Here is a 14,749-nt window from a genome sequence, read left to right as displayed (position 1 = left end):
TTGCTGTTTTCCTAAATGAATTGAAATTGTTAGTGTTAAAATAGTCTGTGACTGTAGCAGAAATGGTTTCAGAGAATGCTGGTTTACACACCCTGTTTTAGGCAATGCATTTCTACTTTCCCCCCAGTTTGTTTTTAAATGAGCAATCAGTAGAAAGAGTGATGTTTGTGTAACAAAGCAGAAGAGAACTTAACAGCTTTTCTGTCATATCCTGAAACAGACTTGAAACCACTTCTGAAGAGCAGGCAGTGTAATTTTCCTATGATTTAATCTATATATAATTAAGAAATCAAATGCATGGATTGTAATGAAATGAGTTTCGGGTAAGAAACTAGGAACTTCATTATGGTGGTGGGGGTCTTAAATTCTAAGCACTTGGTTGGTGTTGATTGCTGTATTTCCTTAATTATGGCACGTGTCCGAGTGGCAGCTGCAGAGTCGATGCCCCTCCTCCTTGAATGTGCCAGGGTTCGTGGGCCGGAGTACCTGACGCAGATGTGGCACTTCATGTGTGATGCTCTCATCAAAGCCATTGGGACAGAGCCAGAGTCTGATGTCCTCTCAGAAATAATGCATTCTTTTGCAAAGGTAACGTTCTTACAACTTTCATGGTGTTACTGTTTGTAGCTTTTTGAAATAAGAAGGGGCATGTTTGGTGTTCCTTTAAATGGCTCGAATAAATGCAAGGCTTTCTCTACAGGAAATTTGTTGTGACTATAAATGTTGTTACAGCTATTGGAAAAAGTTGTATTTTGTTTTGCAGGAATACCAGAGTAGTAACCTAAAACAGTTACCAAATTTTTTCATTTTAACCACAAGCAACTGAAATTACAAGTATGAAATGTACAATGGTACTGTGCCTTACTTGTATAATTTGAGCATTGATTACAGTATGACTGTTCTTCTAATATTATTCCTGCTAGTGATCCAGAGTATTAATATTCTTTGTGTGCTTAGATTTCATTAAGACTGCTCATGTTAAATTTTAAAGCTGAAAAACTGGTTGTTTTGTTTCACAAGTGCATTGAGGTAATGGGAGATGGATGCCTTAACAACGAACACTTTGAAGAACTTGGAGGAATACTGAAAGAAAAACTAGAAGAGCACTTTAAAAATCAAGAATTAAGACAGGGTAAGTTAACACAAATCCTGTTAACATGGGATGTGGCTGTTCTTTAAAGCACAATTTCTAATTATTTCTGAACACAAAGAAAAAAATCTGTTTCAATTTCATTGATTTGTATATTTATGTAAAGTAATTGGACTGTGAACCAACAGAATCCTTGAGTTTGTATTTGTAAGCTCTTGGAGGATGAAGATGGCATCATTTTCAGCAATACAGTAGTTTAATCAGAAGTTAATGTCAGATTTACTTGAAAGACGGTGCACATCTATGGTGTTACCATTTCCATGATTTTTTTTCTTCTGAAGTCTGCAGTTTTCTCAAAGCAGTAGTAGTTTCTTGTTTCTAAGCACTTTTCTTGTCTTGTCTTTGTGGACAAGCTGGTGTGTTTGTTTTTATTTCATGTGCATTTTTACACATTCTTAAACGGGACTATCCTGTACTTCTTCCTTTTCCTTGAAAGTTTTGTGAAACTTCTTAAAAATGGAAAATTCCTGTTGCATCTTCAGCTACTGTTTCCTGTTTTCTAAATTTGTTTCTGCATAATTTTTTCCTTTCACAGGCTTCTTACGCACTTATAGAAAGGCAGTGGTTTAATTTTTTTCTTTTAATTTAGTGAAAAGACAAGATGAAGACTATGATGAGCAAGTTGAAGAGTCATTACAAGATGAAGTAAGTTAGTTTGAAGAGTTTTTCTGCTCTACAAGCGCCAGGATGGAAATATTGCAGAAATATGCTTTTGAGTCATTTAGGGCATAGTGTGTCCTCAGAATTATTTCTTCATAAAAGAATCTGTTACCATAGCCCTTCAAAACAGTAAGAAATGGGTCACACTACATTTTTGAATTAGAAAATATGAAAGGTTTCCTTGTCTGATAGGCTGAAGTAAGAAGTTCAGGATATAGCTTTTTATTTTCTTCATCTGCTCAAACAATTCTTGGATGACATTAACACTAATACAGATTTGACAGCAGACTACTTAATTACAGAATAAGCTGAGTTGGAAGGGAGCCACAAGGATCATTGTCTGTACTCCTGCCTCATCACAGGGCATCCCAAGAGTCACACCATGGGCCTCAGACATTGTTCAAATGCTTCTTGAGCTCTGTCGGGCTGGTGCTGTGACCACTTCCCTGGGGAGCCTGTTCCAGTGCCCAAACACCCTCAGGGGGAAGAACCTTTTTCTAATACCCAACCAAAACCTTTCCTGACACAACTTAAGACCATTCCTTTTGGTCCTGTCACTGGTCACCAGAGAGAAGAAATCAATGCCTGCCCCTCCTCTTCCCCCAGTGGGGAAGCTGTAGACTGCAATGAGGTTGTCCCTTAGGTCTAGCCTTGCTGACTTGCTTGTTCTTTGAGCCTTGCAAGCTGGGTGGCTCTTAACCTTGGGCCTCTATACCTCTGATCCCAAGACATCTGGTGTGTCATGTCAGTAGCCTGTGTCAAAAAGAATAGCCCAAAAACAGAAAAAGACAGCAGGATAAACAGCTGCCATCATGTGTTTGCTTATGAGGGAATACCAAAGTGATTACTTAACTACTTGCACACTAGGGTACAAAAGTGACTTAATAGTTTAAAGTACATGTGATTGTAGAAGAGATACAATAATTTTATTAAATCATTATTAGTATGGAGAGAGAGTAATAACGAATGACTGCTGCTTATAACATGAGACAAAGGATGCTCAGTGAATTTAAGAACTAAGGAATTTTTTTGCTGCACAATGCAGATATGAAGCTTGATCACATGAGTTTAACCTGTATGCAGACTCCAAAAATCATGCCCATATGTAAATACTGTCTTAAATAACAGTGTGGTTCTTGACCCTCTTTTTAGGCTTTTTAGAATTAGGCCAGCATTCAAGAGGATATATTTTTGTTGCCTCCAAGACTCTTTTATTTCCTGTGTGTCACTCTGTACTGAGAGAAAATGCAAGCCGGCAGCAGTTTCAGAAAAGCTGAGTCCCTACTCTGCAACAGAGTTGCAAGGCATTTTTAAAAATGTTGTAATGTTTTCTGATTGTTCTGTAAAGTCTGGAGAAAGACTTGGCTGCATTACCCTGTGAAAGGAGGTGTGGGATGAGGACATCACTTGCCGTTTGGACAGAATTAACAATTGAGTAATAACATTTGAATGTACAGCTTTGGTCTCAGAGTATGTTTATGTAGCCTGTACCTCAAGGCAGCAGAAATATAAGAAGCACAGAAGTCATGAAAGTTCAAACAGTAGTTTCAGATCCAGCTCTCACTTAGCAATAACTAAACTGCTGATTTGGTAGAGAGCAGAAGGCATACACCAAGCCAGAGTTACACTCTCTTCCCCAAGCATCTGTAATCAACTGTTGATCAACAGGCAGTACCAGGCTAGGTGGACCTTGTGGTGTGCTGGAGCAGTTCTTAATGTCATTGTGTGCATGTTCCAGGGTTCCTGCTTGAGCTGTGCCTTGATGATGCAGAAATTGGCTCACTAGGAAGGGTTTGAATATCCAGTTGTGGGAAGCTGCCTGTTGCACAAGAAATAGTTACTAGTTTGTCACCAGAAGGTGAGAAAGGCGAAGGTCGCTAGGGACCAGAAACTAGCTGTACTGTTTTCCCTGCCTGTTGAAGTATAAACTGGTTAAAGGGACCATACTGAGTACAACAGAAGTTTCTGTAGAAGAAAGTTAAGGGTTTTCCCAGCATAAGTATGTCCAGGGAATAATCCTCACATGTACTTGAATTGATAGCTTTGAGGTAAGGCTCTTTATTTAACCAGTTTGATATATTAACTGGGCAAGGTGAGCAATTAATTTAAACAACAAGAGGAAGACAATAATATTTGTTATATTTTTGCCACAATCTTTGTCACAAAGGCAGTTATCCATTTATTTTTCCATAAAAGCTTCCTAGGGTATCTAAGGTAAGGTACAGAAGAAGAAAAAGGTCTTTTGCCTTCTGTGAAGGGAACCCCTGGAAGCAGCAAATTTGCACAAGACAGTTTTGTCTTAATATGATTTTTCTGTCCCTGAAACAAGCCTGCAAGGCCTAGGCCACTGAGTTCTAGCAATCAACTTAACACTTTTAAGAAGGGTGAAAAGGAGCACTCCTGGAGCTACCAGTCAGTCAGTCTCACTCTGCCCAGAGCGATCTTTGAACACATTTCCCTGGCAGCTGTGGAAGACAGGGAGGTGATCAGAGACAGCTGATACAGCTTCCGAAATGCTAATCATGCCTGATTAATTTAGTGGGTTCTGTGATGGAGTGACTCTGTGATGGGTTAAGGAACAACTGATGTAATCTGTCTTGACTTCTGTAAGGCCTTTAAGAGGGTCCCACACAACATCCTTGTCACTAATTGGAGGAGATCCATATTGATTAATTCAGCAGATAAGAATTGACTGGATGGCCATGTTAAAAAAGTTGCATTCAGTGTCTCAATATCCACATGACAGTAACAAGTGATGTCCCTCAAGACACTGCAGCATGTTGCCTGGAGAAGGATGTGGATTCCACATTCCTGGGAATGATCAGGGCCAGGTTGGATGGAGCTCTCAGCAACCTGGTCTAGTGGGAAGTGTCCCTGGCTGGTGGGATGTGTCCCTGCCCATGGCAGGGGAACTGGAACAAGATGATTTTTAAGGTGCCTTCCAACCCAAACCATTTTTTTATTCTATCATTCTGCAGTTAGACAAATAATTGAAAATTAGTGAACTTAAAAAAAAAAATAAGTTGGTTTTGGGACTTCAAAAAAGTTATAAACCCACTTTTATCCATTAGTTTAGACACCTTAACACTTTATGTGAGTTCCACTCCATTAAAGATTGTTAGTCTTCATGTGAATTGTATCCTTTTTCTTTCAGGATGACAGTGATGTTTATATTTTGACTAAAGTATCAGATATTTTGCACTCAATATTCAGTAGTTACAAGGAGAAGGTACTGCCATGGTTTGAAAGGTTACTTCCACTAATTGTCAACCTAATTGTAAGTACCTTGTTTTTCTTTAATTTGAATTTAGTTATTTTTTTCTGATGCATTAAATATGCCTTCCATGCTGAAATTGTAGAGAAATTGGTAGATAGAATGTAGCAATTACTGTTTTACAAAATAGAAGGTTTATTCTACTTCAAGGATGAAGTTGTTACCCTGTGCTTTCTGAGCAGGGTCGCTGTGTGCTGTTAAAATCTGTGTTGCAAGACCCAGGATCACTGACACACACAACTGTTTTGAGAAATTTAATTTCCTTGAGACTCTCCAGTATCTCAAAAATGGATTTCAGGAGGAGGGATAATAAAGTGTTGCAGACTTATGGGGAAAAATTGAGACTGATACATGTAATGGAGTGTGAAACAGAGGTGCAGAGATACACACCTGGATTTTGTTTTGTTCGTGGTATTGCTGGAGCGATCACTCCTGCAAATTACATGGTTTTAGGATTGAATTTAACCCATGAAGATTTTAACAGAAGTATTAGACCTGTTCCTGTGGCTGTTGTTGGTGTAATCATTGGCCGTACGGTAACTCAGGGTGTCTCAGCTGTCGGGTGTTTGTGCCGCAGTGTCCGCACCGGCCGTGGCCGGACCGGCAGTGGGGGCTGTGCATTTTTGACGATGTGGTGGAGCACTGCAGCCCTGCCTCCTTCAAGTACGCCGAGTACTTCCTGCGGCCCATGCTGGAGGCGGTGTGTGACAGCAGCCCCGAGGTTCGGCAGGCGGCCGCCTACGGAGTGGGAGTGATCGCGCAGTTCGGCGGGGACAGCTACCGGCCCGTCTGCCCAGGTACGGACCCGCGGCCCACGGAACTCCCTCAGCCGGCGGCTGGCGGGAGGAAATAGAAATGGCTCGCCCTGTGATGGTGAGGTCTGCTCCCTTGGCAGTGCCGTGGATTGCCAGCATGGCCTGGTCGTATCCTGGTGCTGGATTGAGTGATAAAGTACCTGAGTTCCTCAGGTTTTTATTGTTCTGCTTAGTAGCATTTCTGTTGCAGCACTGACTGCTTAGCAAACCTGATTTACATATTCTTTTTTAAAATGTGATCTGGCATGCAAATGTTAATTTCATAAAAACCATTTTTGATACACAGCTGTCTCATAGATGCTTTCTGCTAATGTTGATGTGGTTACATATTAATGCAAAAGCTTTTGGATGTCTGGAAAAACTACACAAGAGATATATTAAGGAATAGCCTAGAATATGACTTATGTGGCTCATTGCTTTCTGATTATATAAAAAGGAGCCTGATTTCTGTAAAGTAAGAAGTGAAATGAGTGTGAGAGTACTTATCAGAAACACTTTGTCTGCTTTCTTTCTGAATGTTTCACATTTCTTTGAACTTCAAATTCATCTTAAATCCTAAAGAAATTGTCTGCTTGCACTCTTCTTGCCAGTCACCAAAGTGCACTAAGTAGCACCCCCTATCAAAGGGTTTTTTCTTTTTTTTTTAAGAAAATATATAGTCATCTAAGTATGTATTTAAAATATGTGTTTCACATGAATATTAAATGAAAGCTGAATTAGATGATGTAAGAAAATAAGAATCATCTGATAGGGATTGACACAAGTCTTGCCTACATCCATCAGGGTTGTAATTTTCATTTTTAATGTAACTGTTACATTATAACAATCAGAATAAGGTGTCTTTTTTGAAAAGAAAAGGAAAAGCAGTGTGGGAAGCCTTGCAATGAATCATTAAGAGCATGAAAATTTAGAATTGTCTAGACAGTTCTGATTTTGAAATTTTTTGAGCTTTTTAGCATCTGTTAGAGTCTAATTTTATTTTTCATTAATTACACTTTATCTTACCCCACTTAAACTTTGTAAAATCTTTGATCCTTCTCTTTGTACTTGGACAAATAATCCTTGATTATGCCCAGACACCTGGCTTCTCCTGAAGTGGAATTTTAGATAAAATAAACTTTCAGCTTTACAGCATACAGTTTATTAGCAGATATCTCAAAAGTATTCTAAATCCTTTAGTGCATACATGAAAGAACTTTGTGATTTATCTTAACAGATGAAGATATGCTGTGATTAGAAACAAATCCATGTCATGAGACATTATCTACCCCACAGGTTTTGCTGTATCTCTGAAAAACATCATGTGTGTGGGCTTTTATTTTTAACTTATTTTCTTTACTAGTTGATATATAGCACTGGAATATTGTTCTTTTGCAAGTTTGAACAGTATGTAAATACTTTTTGGAAAAAGCAGAGGTGTTGATATAAGCATTTCTGGCAGTCATTTAGAGTCCAGGAATATAGCAAGAACTTGTAAATGGCATGCAAGTTACCTGATGAAACAAATGTCTCGAAAACCAGATTTCATAAAGGGCAAAGAACTATGATGGAAGGAAAAAGTACAGCAAAACAAGTTACTTTCTCAATGGGGATACAATGTTACACTTGATCAAACTGGCAAGGTTGCTTGTATTCTGTTGGTGGAAGAATATAATTAGCTGTTCTCTGTGAAAATTGTATCAATCAACTGCATGGATTTCTTCCTAAATTACATCAGTGGCCTCAAAACTGGGTGGTGCCAGATGTCAGAGCAGTCAGTCCTTGGAGAAAAACAATAACATTATTGAAGATGGGTCTTCCATTGTCAAAATTTTTTTAAGGTTTATCTAACACAGTATATATGTGAGAATGCATCTGTTTTATAGACAAGATGAAAAATTGTCTGGTGGGCTGTAGGGAGAAAATTATGCTGATTCATTTTGATGCCCTCCTAATTTTACAGTTGCAAGGACACACAGACCTACAGAGTCACTGTATTAGTGAGTGGGATATAAATGAGATGAGATTTAGCTTCAGCAGCCATGAAAACCTGAGGTATAAAATGCAGGCTCAGTTGTCCCAGACATTGTAGACCTCTCTGAAACAAACTCTGCTTTGGAGAATAGTCCAGCATGATTATCCTGCATTCAACACACATAAGCTAGCAGGTCTGATGTTTCTGTAGTTCTGTAATGTTTAACAGCTTTTCCATAGCTGCTTAATTTGTCACAAATCTAATGTAGCAGACTTAATATAGAAAGTGGATTGTGTATTCTTTAATTGCAAAGCTTCTACTTACTCATCAAAATTCAGAAGTGTGAGATCTTACTCTTCCTCAGTAATTAGAGTTATTTTGAAGTGTTCTTTCTGTACAATTCCATTACCTGCTTACTGTGCTGATAGAGAATTTCACACATTTGGCATTTTATTTTTAGCAGAACACAAGGACAATTGTTCCTGCTTGCGTGTAGTGTGTTTGGAAGTCTGCATGGACACTAGTAGCAAAAATTAATGTTCATTTAGAAGGATGTGTGTGGTTATCCACATGACTGTTGAAAAAAAATATAATTGCTATTAACCTAGGAAGAAAACTGGCATATTTCCTCCATTGAAAGACATTTCCTTTCCTTGATTTTTATGATCTAAACTATGCCAAGTTGATTCACCAGGTGAGATTACTCCTATGACCTTTTCCTAGGGCACCTTTTAGTGGCGGGAGGCGTGTATATGTACATCCATACATATTTTTATATTCAGATGTGCCCACTAGCAGTAGATACACAGCAGGCATACACTGAGGATGTGTACTATAGTTCACACTGAATGAAGGAGTGACATTCACAGTGAATGTCAGTGTAGCAATGCTTTTCCTCCTCCTCTGTTTATAGACCATATTCAATGAAAGAGATAATGCTTACCATCTACAGTGTCCTGTGTGTTTTAGATTGCATAACTCCAATTGAGAGACTTGGGAACATAATTTTCTTCTGAACTTCTAAAGCAAATTCAAGCTTTTGTAGTGGCTGTTTTCTTCTGTTTCTTTGCAGAGCTTTATTTATCTGTTTGGTTTTCATATGGTAATTATTGAGCAGAGAAGAATTTAGAAGCGGTGGAACATTGGGATGACTAGATTTTAGTGCTTGTAACACAAAAAACCTTGGTTTTAATACATGCAATCATCCCAAGCAGAATTTGTGATAATAATAAAGTATAGCTTGATTGTGCAGTTAAACTTCATTCTTGTGTTTTTAACAATTAGAGGCGCTTCCATTGCTGGTGAGAGTCATTCAGTCACCAGATGCCAAAGCCAAAGAGAATGTCAATGCAACAGAAAACTGCATTTCAGCAATAGGAAAGATAATGAAGTTCAAACCTGACTGTATAAATGTTGAAGAAGTCCTTCCACACTGGTTATCATGGCTTCCACTTCATGAAGACAAAGAAGAAGCTGTTCATACTTTCAATTATCTGTGTGACTTACTTGAGAGGTAAGGCAAAGTCTTCACACTAATGCATGCTTGCATGTTCTTTCCTTGCCCTCTTTTTCCAAAACTGAGAAACTATGAGGTTAATCCACATATAGTTTAGAGAAGATAATTAGAAATGTCAGAACTGAGCCTTTCCTGATGTTATTTCTGCTTTTTTAAACAGTTACTGTTCTTGTCCTAAATAGTGTCTGTATGGCTGAGAAAAAAAAATCCTAGCTGCTTTATATATCCATAATGACAAAGGATCTGCAGAAAACTTTTACAGAAAATTTCGGGAAAATTTTTTTATACTCTGCTTACATATCATGACCAGTAATTGGTCAGGCTTTTTCTCTTCAAACAGCACACATACTCTTGCAGCTTTCTCTTAAGTAGCTTTGCACCCTTTTACTTTCCAGAAAAGTGAAGTATAAAGTAGAGAAATAATATGGAACAATTCATTGTACAGTGCTATCTCCCTTAATAATTATTTCAGCTATCATTGAAAGCATCTTATCCCACAGTTTATTCTTAGGGTTTGTGCTCCCTCCTGTAGGTAAAATGGAAGAAAAAAGGTAAACAGTTATTCTAGTGTGATGCACTTCATAAAGGAGTGAAAAAATGTATCCTCTGAGGTGTTATGTAGTAAGCACATTGTGTCTGGCTCTGTATTACATCTTAGGAGAAAAATATAAGGGAAGGAACTTAGATTTCTTACAGTCTTTTCTATTTTGTGAATACCTTGTATCTCTGGGTGCTTTATTAAGGCAGGGTCTCAAAATGGCAACTGAGGTCCCTAGACTGATTATAGAACAGTGAGATACAGATGAGAGACACCATAATAATGCTGCCAGGTGTGCATGTGAACAGGAGCATAGAAATTGAGAATTGCAGCACTAACACACTTCTGTACCCACCTCTGTGCAGGTGGCTCAGCCTGGCTACCTGCTTCTCTGGAGCTCTGCCAGTGCTACATTCACAGCCTCTGCATTCCAGCAATGGTAGGGGGCAGGGCTGGAAGCAGATCATGTGTTCCACACAAATTCCTGGTTGCTAATACTCCTCCACTCCAGCATTTGGCTGGGAAAGAGGGAGCAGAACTGCTTGCTTGCTGTGTCATGGAGAGTGCTGGCAGAGAGCTGAAGTTACCAGCACTCCTGACTCCAGTAACACAGTGTCCTGGGAGACACAGAGAGAGGAATAAATCCTTTTAGGCAGGGTATTTCTGTCACACTATTTTCAGTTCCATCTGCATGGAACTCAGCCATTCTGTAAAGTTCAGAACTTCTTCCTGATAAAGTTTAGGCTGAGTAAAGAATCAGCTGGTTAAATATTAACAGAAGGGGGAACATGCTGTCAGCAGGCAACAAAGCTGTGCGTACTTATTCAGCTGTGTGAAACCTAAATAAGCAGCTTGAGAATAAGATCATTCAAAATCACTACACTTACGTGTAAAGTGTTGACATTATTTTTAGATAAACATTAATTCCTTTGCAATATATCTTTTGTAACAGCAATAACCCAATTGTCCTCGGTCCAAACAATTCCAACCTTCCCAGAATACTTGGTATAATTGCGGATGGTGAAATCCACGAAGCTATCAAACATGAAGATCCATGTACCAAGCGGCTGGCTAACGTTGTTCGCCAAGTGCAGGTAAATAAATGCTTGCTGAAGTATAAAGGGAACATTCAGAATCTGCTTGCAGAAGGAACTAAACTTTTAAACCATTTTGAGAGCCTTATCTCCTTAGAGAATAATGGTTCAACCAGTGATCTTGGAGAACCTTTGATGTTCCTTGAGTGATTAATGATAAAACTTGGTGACATTTGCACTTGAATAAAATAACTATAACTAACTTTCATGCAGCAAGATGATTAATATGTGAGCCAGTATTAGTTTTTTTTTGTTTTTTTCTGAGTCAGAAATTAGAATCTGGAGAGAAATCTTTGTGTCCTTTTATCAGTGAACTGTACTGCAGGATTTTATCCAAGATGTGGTTCTTGTAAGGGTCACCAACATCCCGTGGTGACTTTCTAGTACAGCAGCAGCTTGGGTTCTTTGTTAGAGAACGAGTGCAAACTACAAGTTATTTTACTACTGCCCTTTTCAATCCTGTGCAAATATAGGTGGCTGTTTGATGTTTTCCCTGCCTTTGGGGACCTGCTGTAAGGTTCACTTCCTTTATGCCATAATGAGTCAATGATGGTAGGGATGTCCAAGTACTTAAACAGTGCTTCTCTACAGTGCTGCAAATGATAGTGCAGGTTTGTTCCAGGGCCAAATGTTGTTGGGTGGGTGTAGTACTAATGAGAGAATGGTGCCAGGTAAACATCTTGCTCATAAAAAAGCATAGATTTTATGCAGCTGGTCTTCAATTATTGGCTTTCTACCTGACCTGCTTTGGCAAAATTCAGATTCAAGAATTTTCGGAACACTTGATATTGGAATCAATTCACCTGTATGCGTGTGTCAGCCTGAGAGATCCATTCTGTCTGGTAGAAAAAGCTGTTAAAATTCCAAAGGCATAAATAGAAGGAAACTGAGCAAGTTTCAAAGTGAAAGTAGTGTGACTGCTCTAGATTCTGCCTGACAGATACAAATCCTTGCTGTTAGTACTCAAAGAATAGGAATGCACCTTTGTATTAGGGTTTACCTAATGCATTTGTTCACTTTACCTCAAATAATCAAGGTTGTTTTTTTTAACAATACAGTGGCACATACGTGTATAGATTAGTTGTGTACAACAACGTCTGGTTCTGGCCAGGATTGATAGAAGCTTTAATATAACACCATAAGCATTGATTGAATGATTTACCTTTGGACTGAGGAGAAAAACAAAATCTTAAGTCATGTTTTTTAAAAAATACAATTTTAGCACAGTGTTACCAATCCTATTTCTCTTCACACACAGTATTTTGACTTTAGTAAAGCTGTAAGACTTTCATATTCTTACTAACTATCAGAGTGTTATACTATGATAGGAATTTTCAAGGTTGTGGAGTTGCTAACAAGCTCCTGCTTCCCAGATTCCAGGAGACTTTTTTTTTTTTTAATGATCTCAGTAAGCTGTTTCACTGCCAGTGTCTAACATGATCAACATGGTCATTATTTGAATTGAGTATAAACTTCTTTGCTTAGGTATTGTCAGGCCAGAAATATTTTAGTGTAAAGTATCAATTTAAATGTGCATCAGAATTGCTGGAAAAACTGCATTTAATTCTGCAATATTTCATCAGCGATGAAAAGTCTAAAATACCTAATGGTAGTTAAAACTAAACCCACAAACTTACATTTGAGAGCATTTCTTTTTGAATTTTTTTAATCCATTTTTATATTTTTTAAAGTTTTTAAATTTTGAGAAAAGGGCACTATAATAGAACTTGAATGTAAAAGGTAACAAATATAAATTAAACTTTTTTTTTTAATTTACTTAAATTATGCAGTTATTGCAAAAGCCAATCTAAAGACCTAAAAAGTCAGTCACCTGGAACTTCTTTTCCTGTCATTATCCTAAAGAAAGCGGAGTGCCAATTGCTTCCAGTTTCTATTGATAAGTGAATAAATACTTCTTCCTCAATCTCGATTAATATTCAGCACTTTCTGATGCCATTAGAGCAGTCGTCACTGATGGTGACTTTAAAAGCTAATGTCTCAGCTGAGGGCTGTGGTAGCACAGATGAAGGGTTTGCATTACCCAGACAGATGCTGTGCAGTTCTCTCTGGGAAGTAGCTGACCTTTCCTTTCACTGCAGAACCATGCCCCCCTGTTGGCAGCAGAATTTTGCACACCCTCGTGTAGCACATCATGCTGTAATCCCAGTGCTCACCTTGAAGCTCTGAGTCTGTTACTGCTGCACCAGTGCCCAAAACACTCATGTGGAAGAAGCATGATGCAGTTTTACCTGAACATTGGTCTTTTAACTTTAGTGCAAAATGATCACATGGCTTAGGCTGTGGTTGACACAGACATGAGTGTCATTTGTTATCCCATGTAGTTGTCACAGAGAGTTCCCAGGAGTTCCAAATCAATTATTCTGCTGCTGTTCAGCCTTTTGGAGCATCTCAAGTTGAACCTGTGTAGCACTGAAGATTTCATGTATTTCTTTGGCATGTATATTACAGGAATGAGCTGAGTGAATGTTGAGCTTTGTAAACATAGCAAAGTTCAGGATGTGCCTTGTACACTTTCAGCCTGCATAAAGACCACTTCTCATTTTTTTTCTAGACATCCGGAGGACTGTGGACAGAATGCATATCACAGCTCAATGCAGATCAACAGGCAGCCATACAGGAGCTCCTGAACTCTGCTTGAAGGGCCTTAATTATCATCTGCAAGAAAACTAACTCCAAATAAACGTTTACCCTATTGTTTAGGTTTCTTTTGTTTCTTTTCTGAGTAAAACCAGAACTGTAGTGCGTGTAGGCCGTTCTTCTGCAACCTCCAGGCAGTGGCAGCAGGAAGAAGCATTCTTTCAGAACGGTGTTTAAATCAGTTTCTATCCCACAACATGAAAGAAGTTTCCTGTAAACCCTACAATAGCACTGAAGAGTATTTTTCTAACGGTATCAGCCATCCATACGATGGTGAAAGGGAAACAAGTTGAATTTTCTCATTAGACATAAGACCTTCAGCAGTAGATGTACGTTATAACAGATAAACCTTTCTACATCTAGTGTTAATTGTATGAATTGGAGTGTGAGTCTTTGTAGGGTAGAAAGTGTCCTTCTGCCCAACAAGGTAGTAGATCAAAAGATGAAAAAACTGAAGACAAACATCGAGCATGAAGACCTCATTGATCGCACTTTCGATTCCCAAAAACAACTTGTACAGTGACTCAATGAGGAAAGCTGTTCAGCTTCCAGCCCTTGAATGTGAAGTCTCTTTGGCATGTCTGACAGTATCTCATTCACTCCTCAATAAATGACATTGAAACACAAGAAGCTTGTGTAGAAGTTCAGTGATGTGTGGTTCTTTTAATTTTCTCTTGTGAAAAGATGAAAATAACAAACTATACAAGTCACAGTTTTATATATGAAACTTTGTATATTGTTGCCTATTACAGATTTTATGCTTTTCTGTTTCTTGACTTTTTAACAAATTTTTCACCTGAGTGTGTAGAATGGAAACTTAATGGCATTCCTTGTGTGACAGTAAATATACATACCTTGACTTTAAAATGTTTTTCATGTTCAGATGCAGTTGCATTTCTTAACTTATAAAATGTAGTGTTGTACCAGCTGCAAATGTGCAACGTGATCTGGTAGGCAGCAAACCTGTTGTAGTAAGCCTGTGTTTTGTTTAAAGCAATCATGCAGTTGACAGCCTGACCTGAAAGAATCAAAAAAACCCTCTCAGGTCTTTTCTGGTACTTCGAGAGCAATACATCATCTACCAGCAAAC

The 14,749-nt window shown here is 38.4% G+C and overlaps 1 protein-coding gene across 1 annotated transcript in view; it reads left to right on the top strand.

The window, feature by feature from the left end:
- IPO5 (importin 5) overlaps positions 1-13,721 on the top strand; it is a 42,393-nt gene extending 28,672 nt beyond the window's left edge. Inside the window, exons 19-26 of the mRNA XM_064408415.1 lie at positions 416-588; positions 1,021-1,132; positions 1,740-1,795; positions 4,965-5,087; positions 5,662-5,881; positions 9,138-9,366; positions 10,860-11,001; positions 13,574-13,721. Of these exons, the coding sequence (XP_064264485.1) occupies positions 416-588; positions 1,021-1,132; positions 1,740-1,795; positions 4,965-5,087; positions 5,662-5,881; positions 9,138-9,366; positions 10,860-11,001; positions 13,574-13,660 (1,142 nt within the window). The 3' untranslated portion in view covers positions 13,661-13,721. The remainder of the gene's footprint in view (positions 1-415; positions 589-1,020; positions 1,133-1,739; positions 1,796-4,964; positions 5,088-5,661; positions 5,882-9,137; positions 9,367-10,859; positions 11,002-13,573) is intronic.
- Positions 13,722-14,749: the final 1,028 nt, after the last annotated feature.

Source organism: Passer domesticus, chromosome 2, assembly GCF_036417665.1.
Source record: "Passer domesticus isolate bPasDom1 chromosome 2, bPasDom1.hap1, whole genome shotgun sequence".
Lineage (NCBI taxonomy): Eukaryota > Metazoa > Chordata > Aves > Passeriformes > Passeridae > Passer > Passer domesticus.
This window is presented reverse-complemented; position numbering and strand designations above follow the sequence as displayed.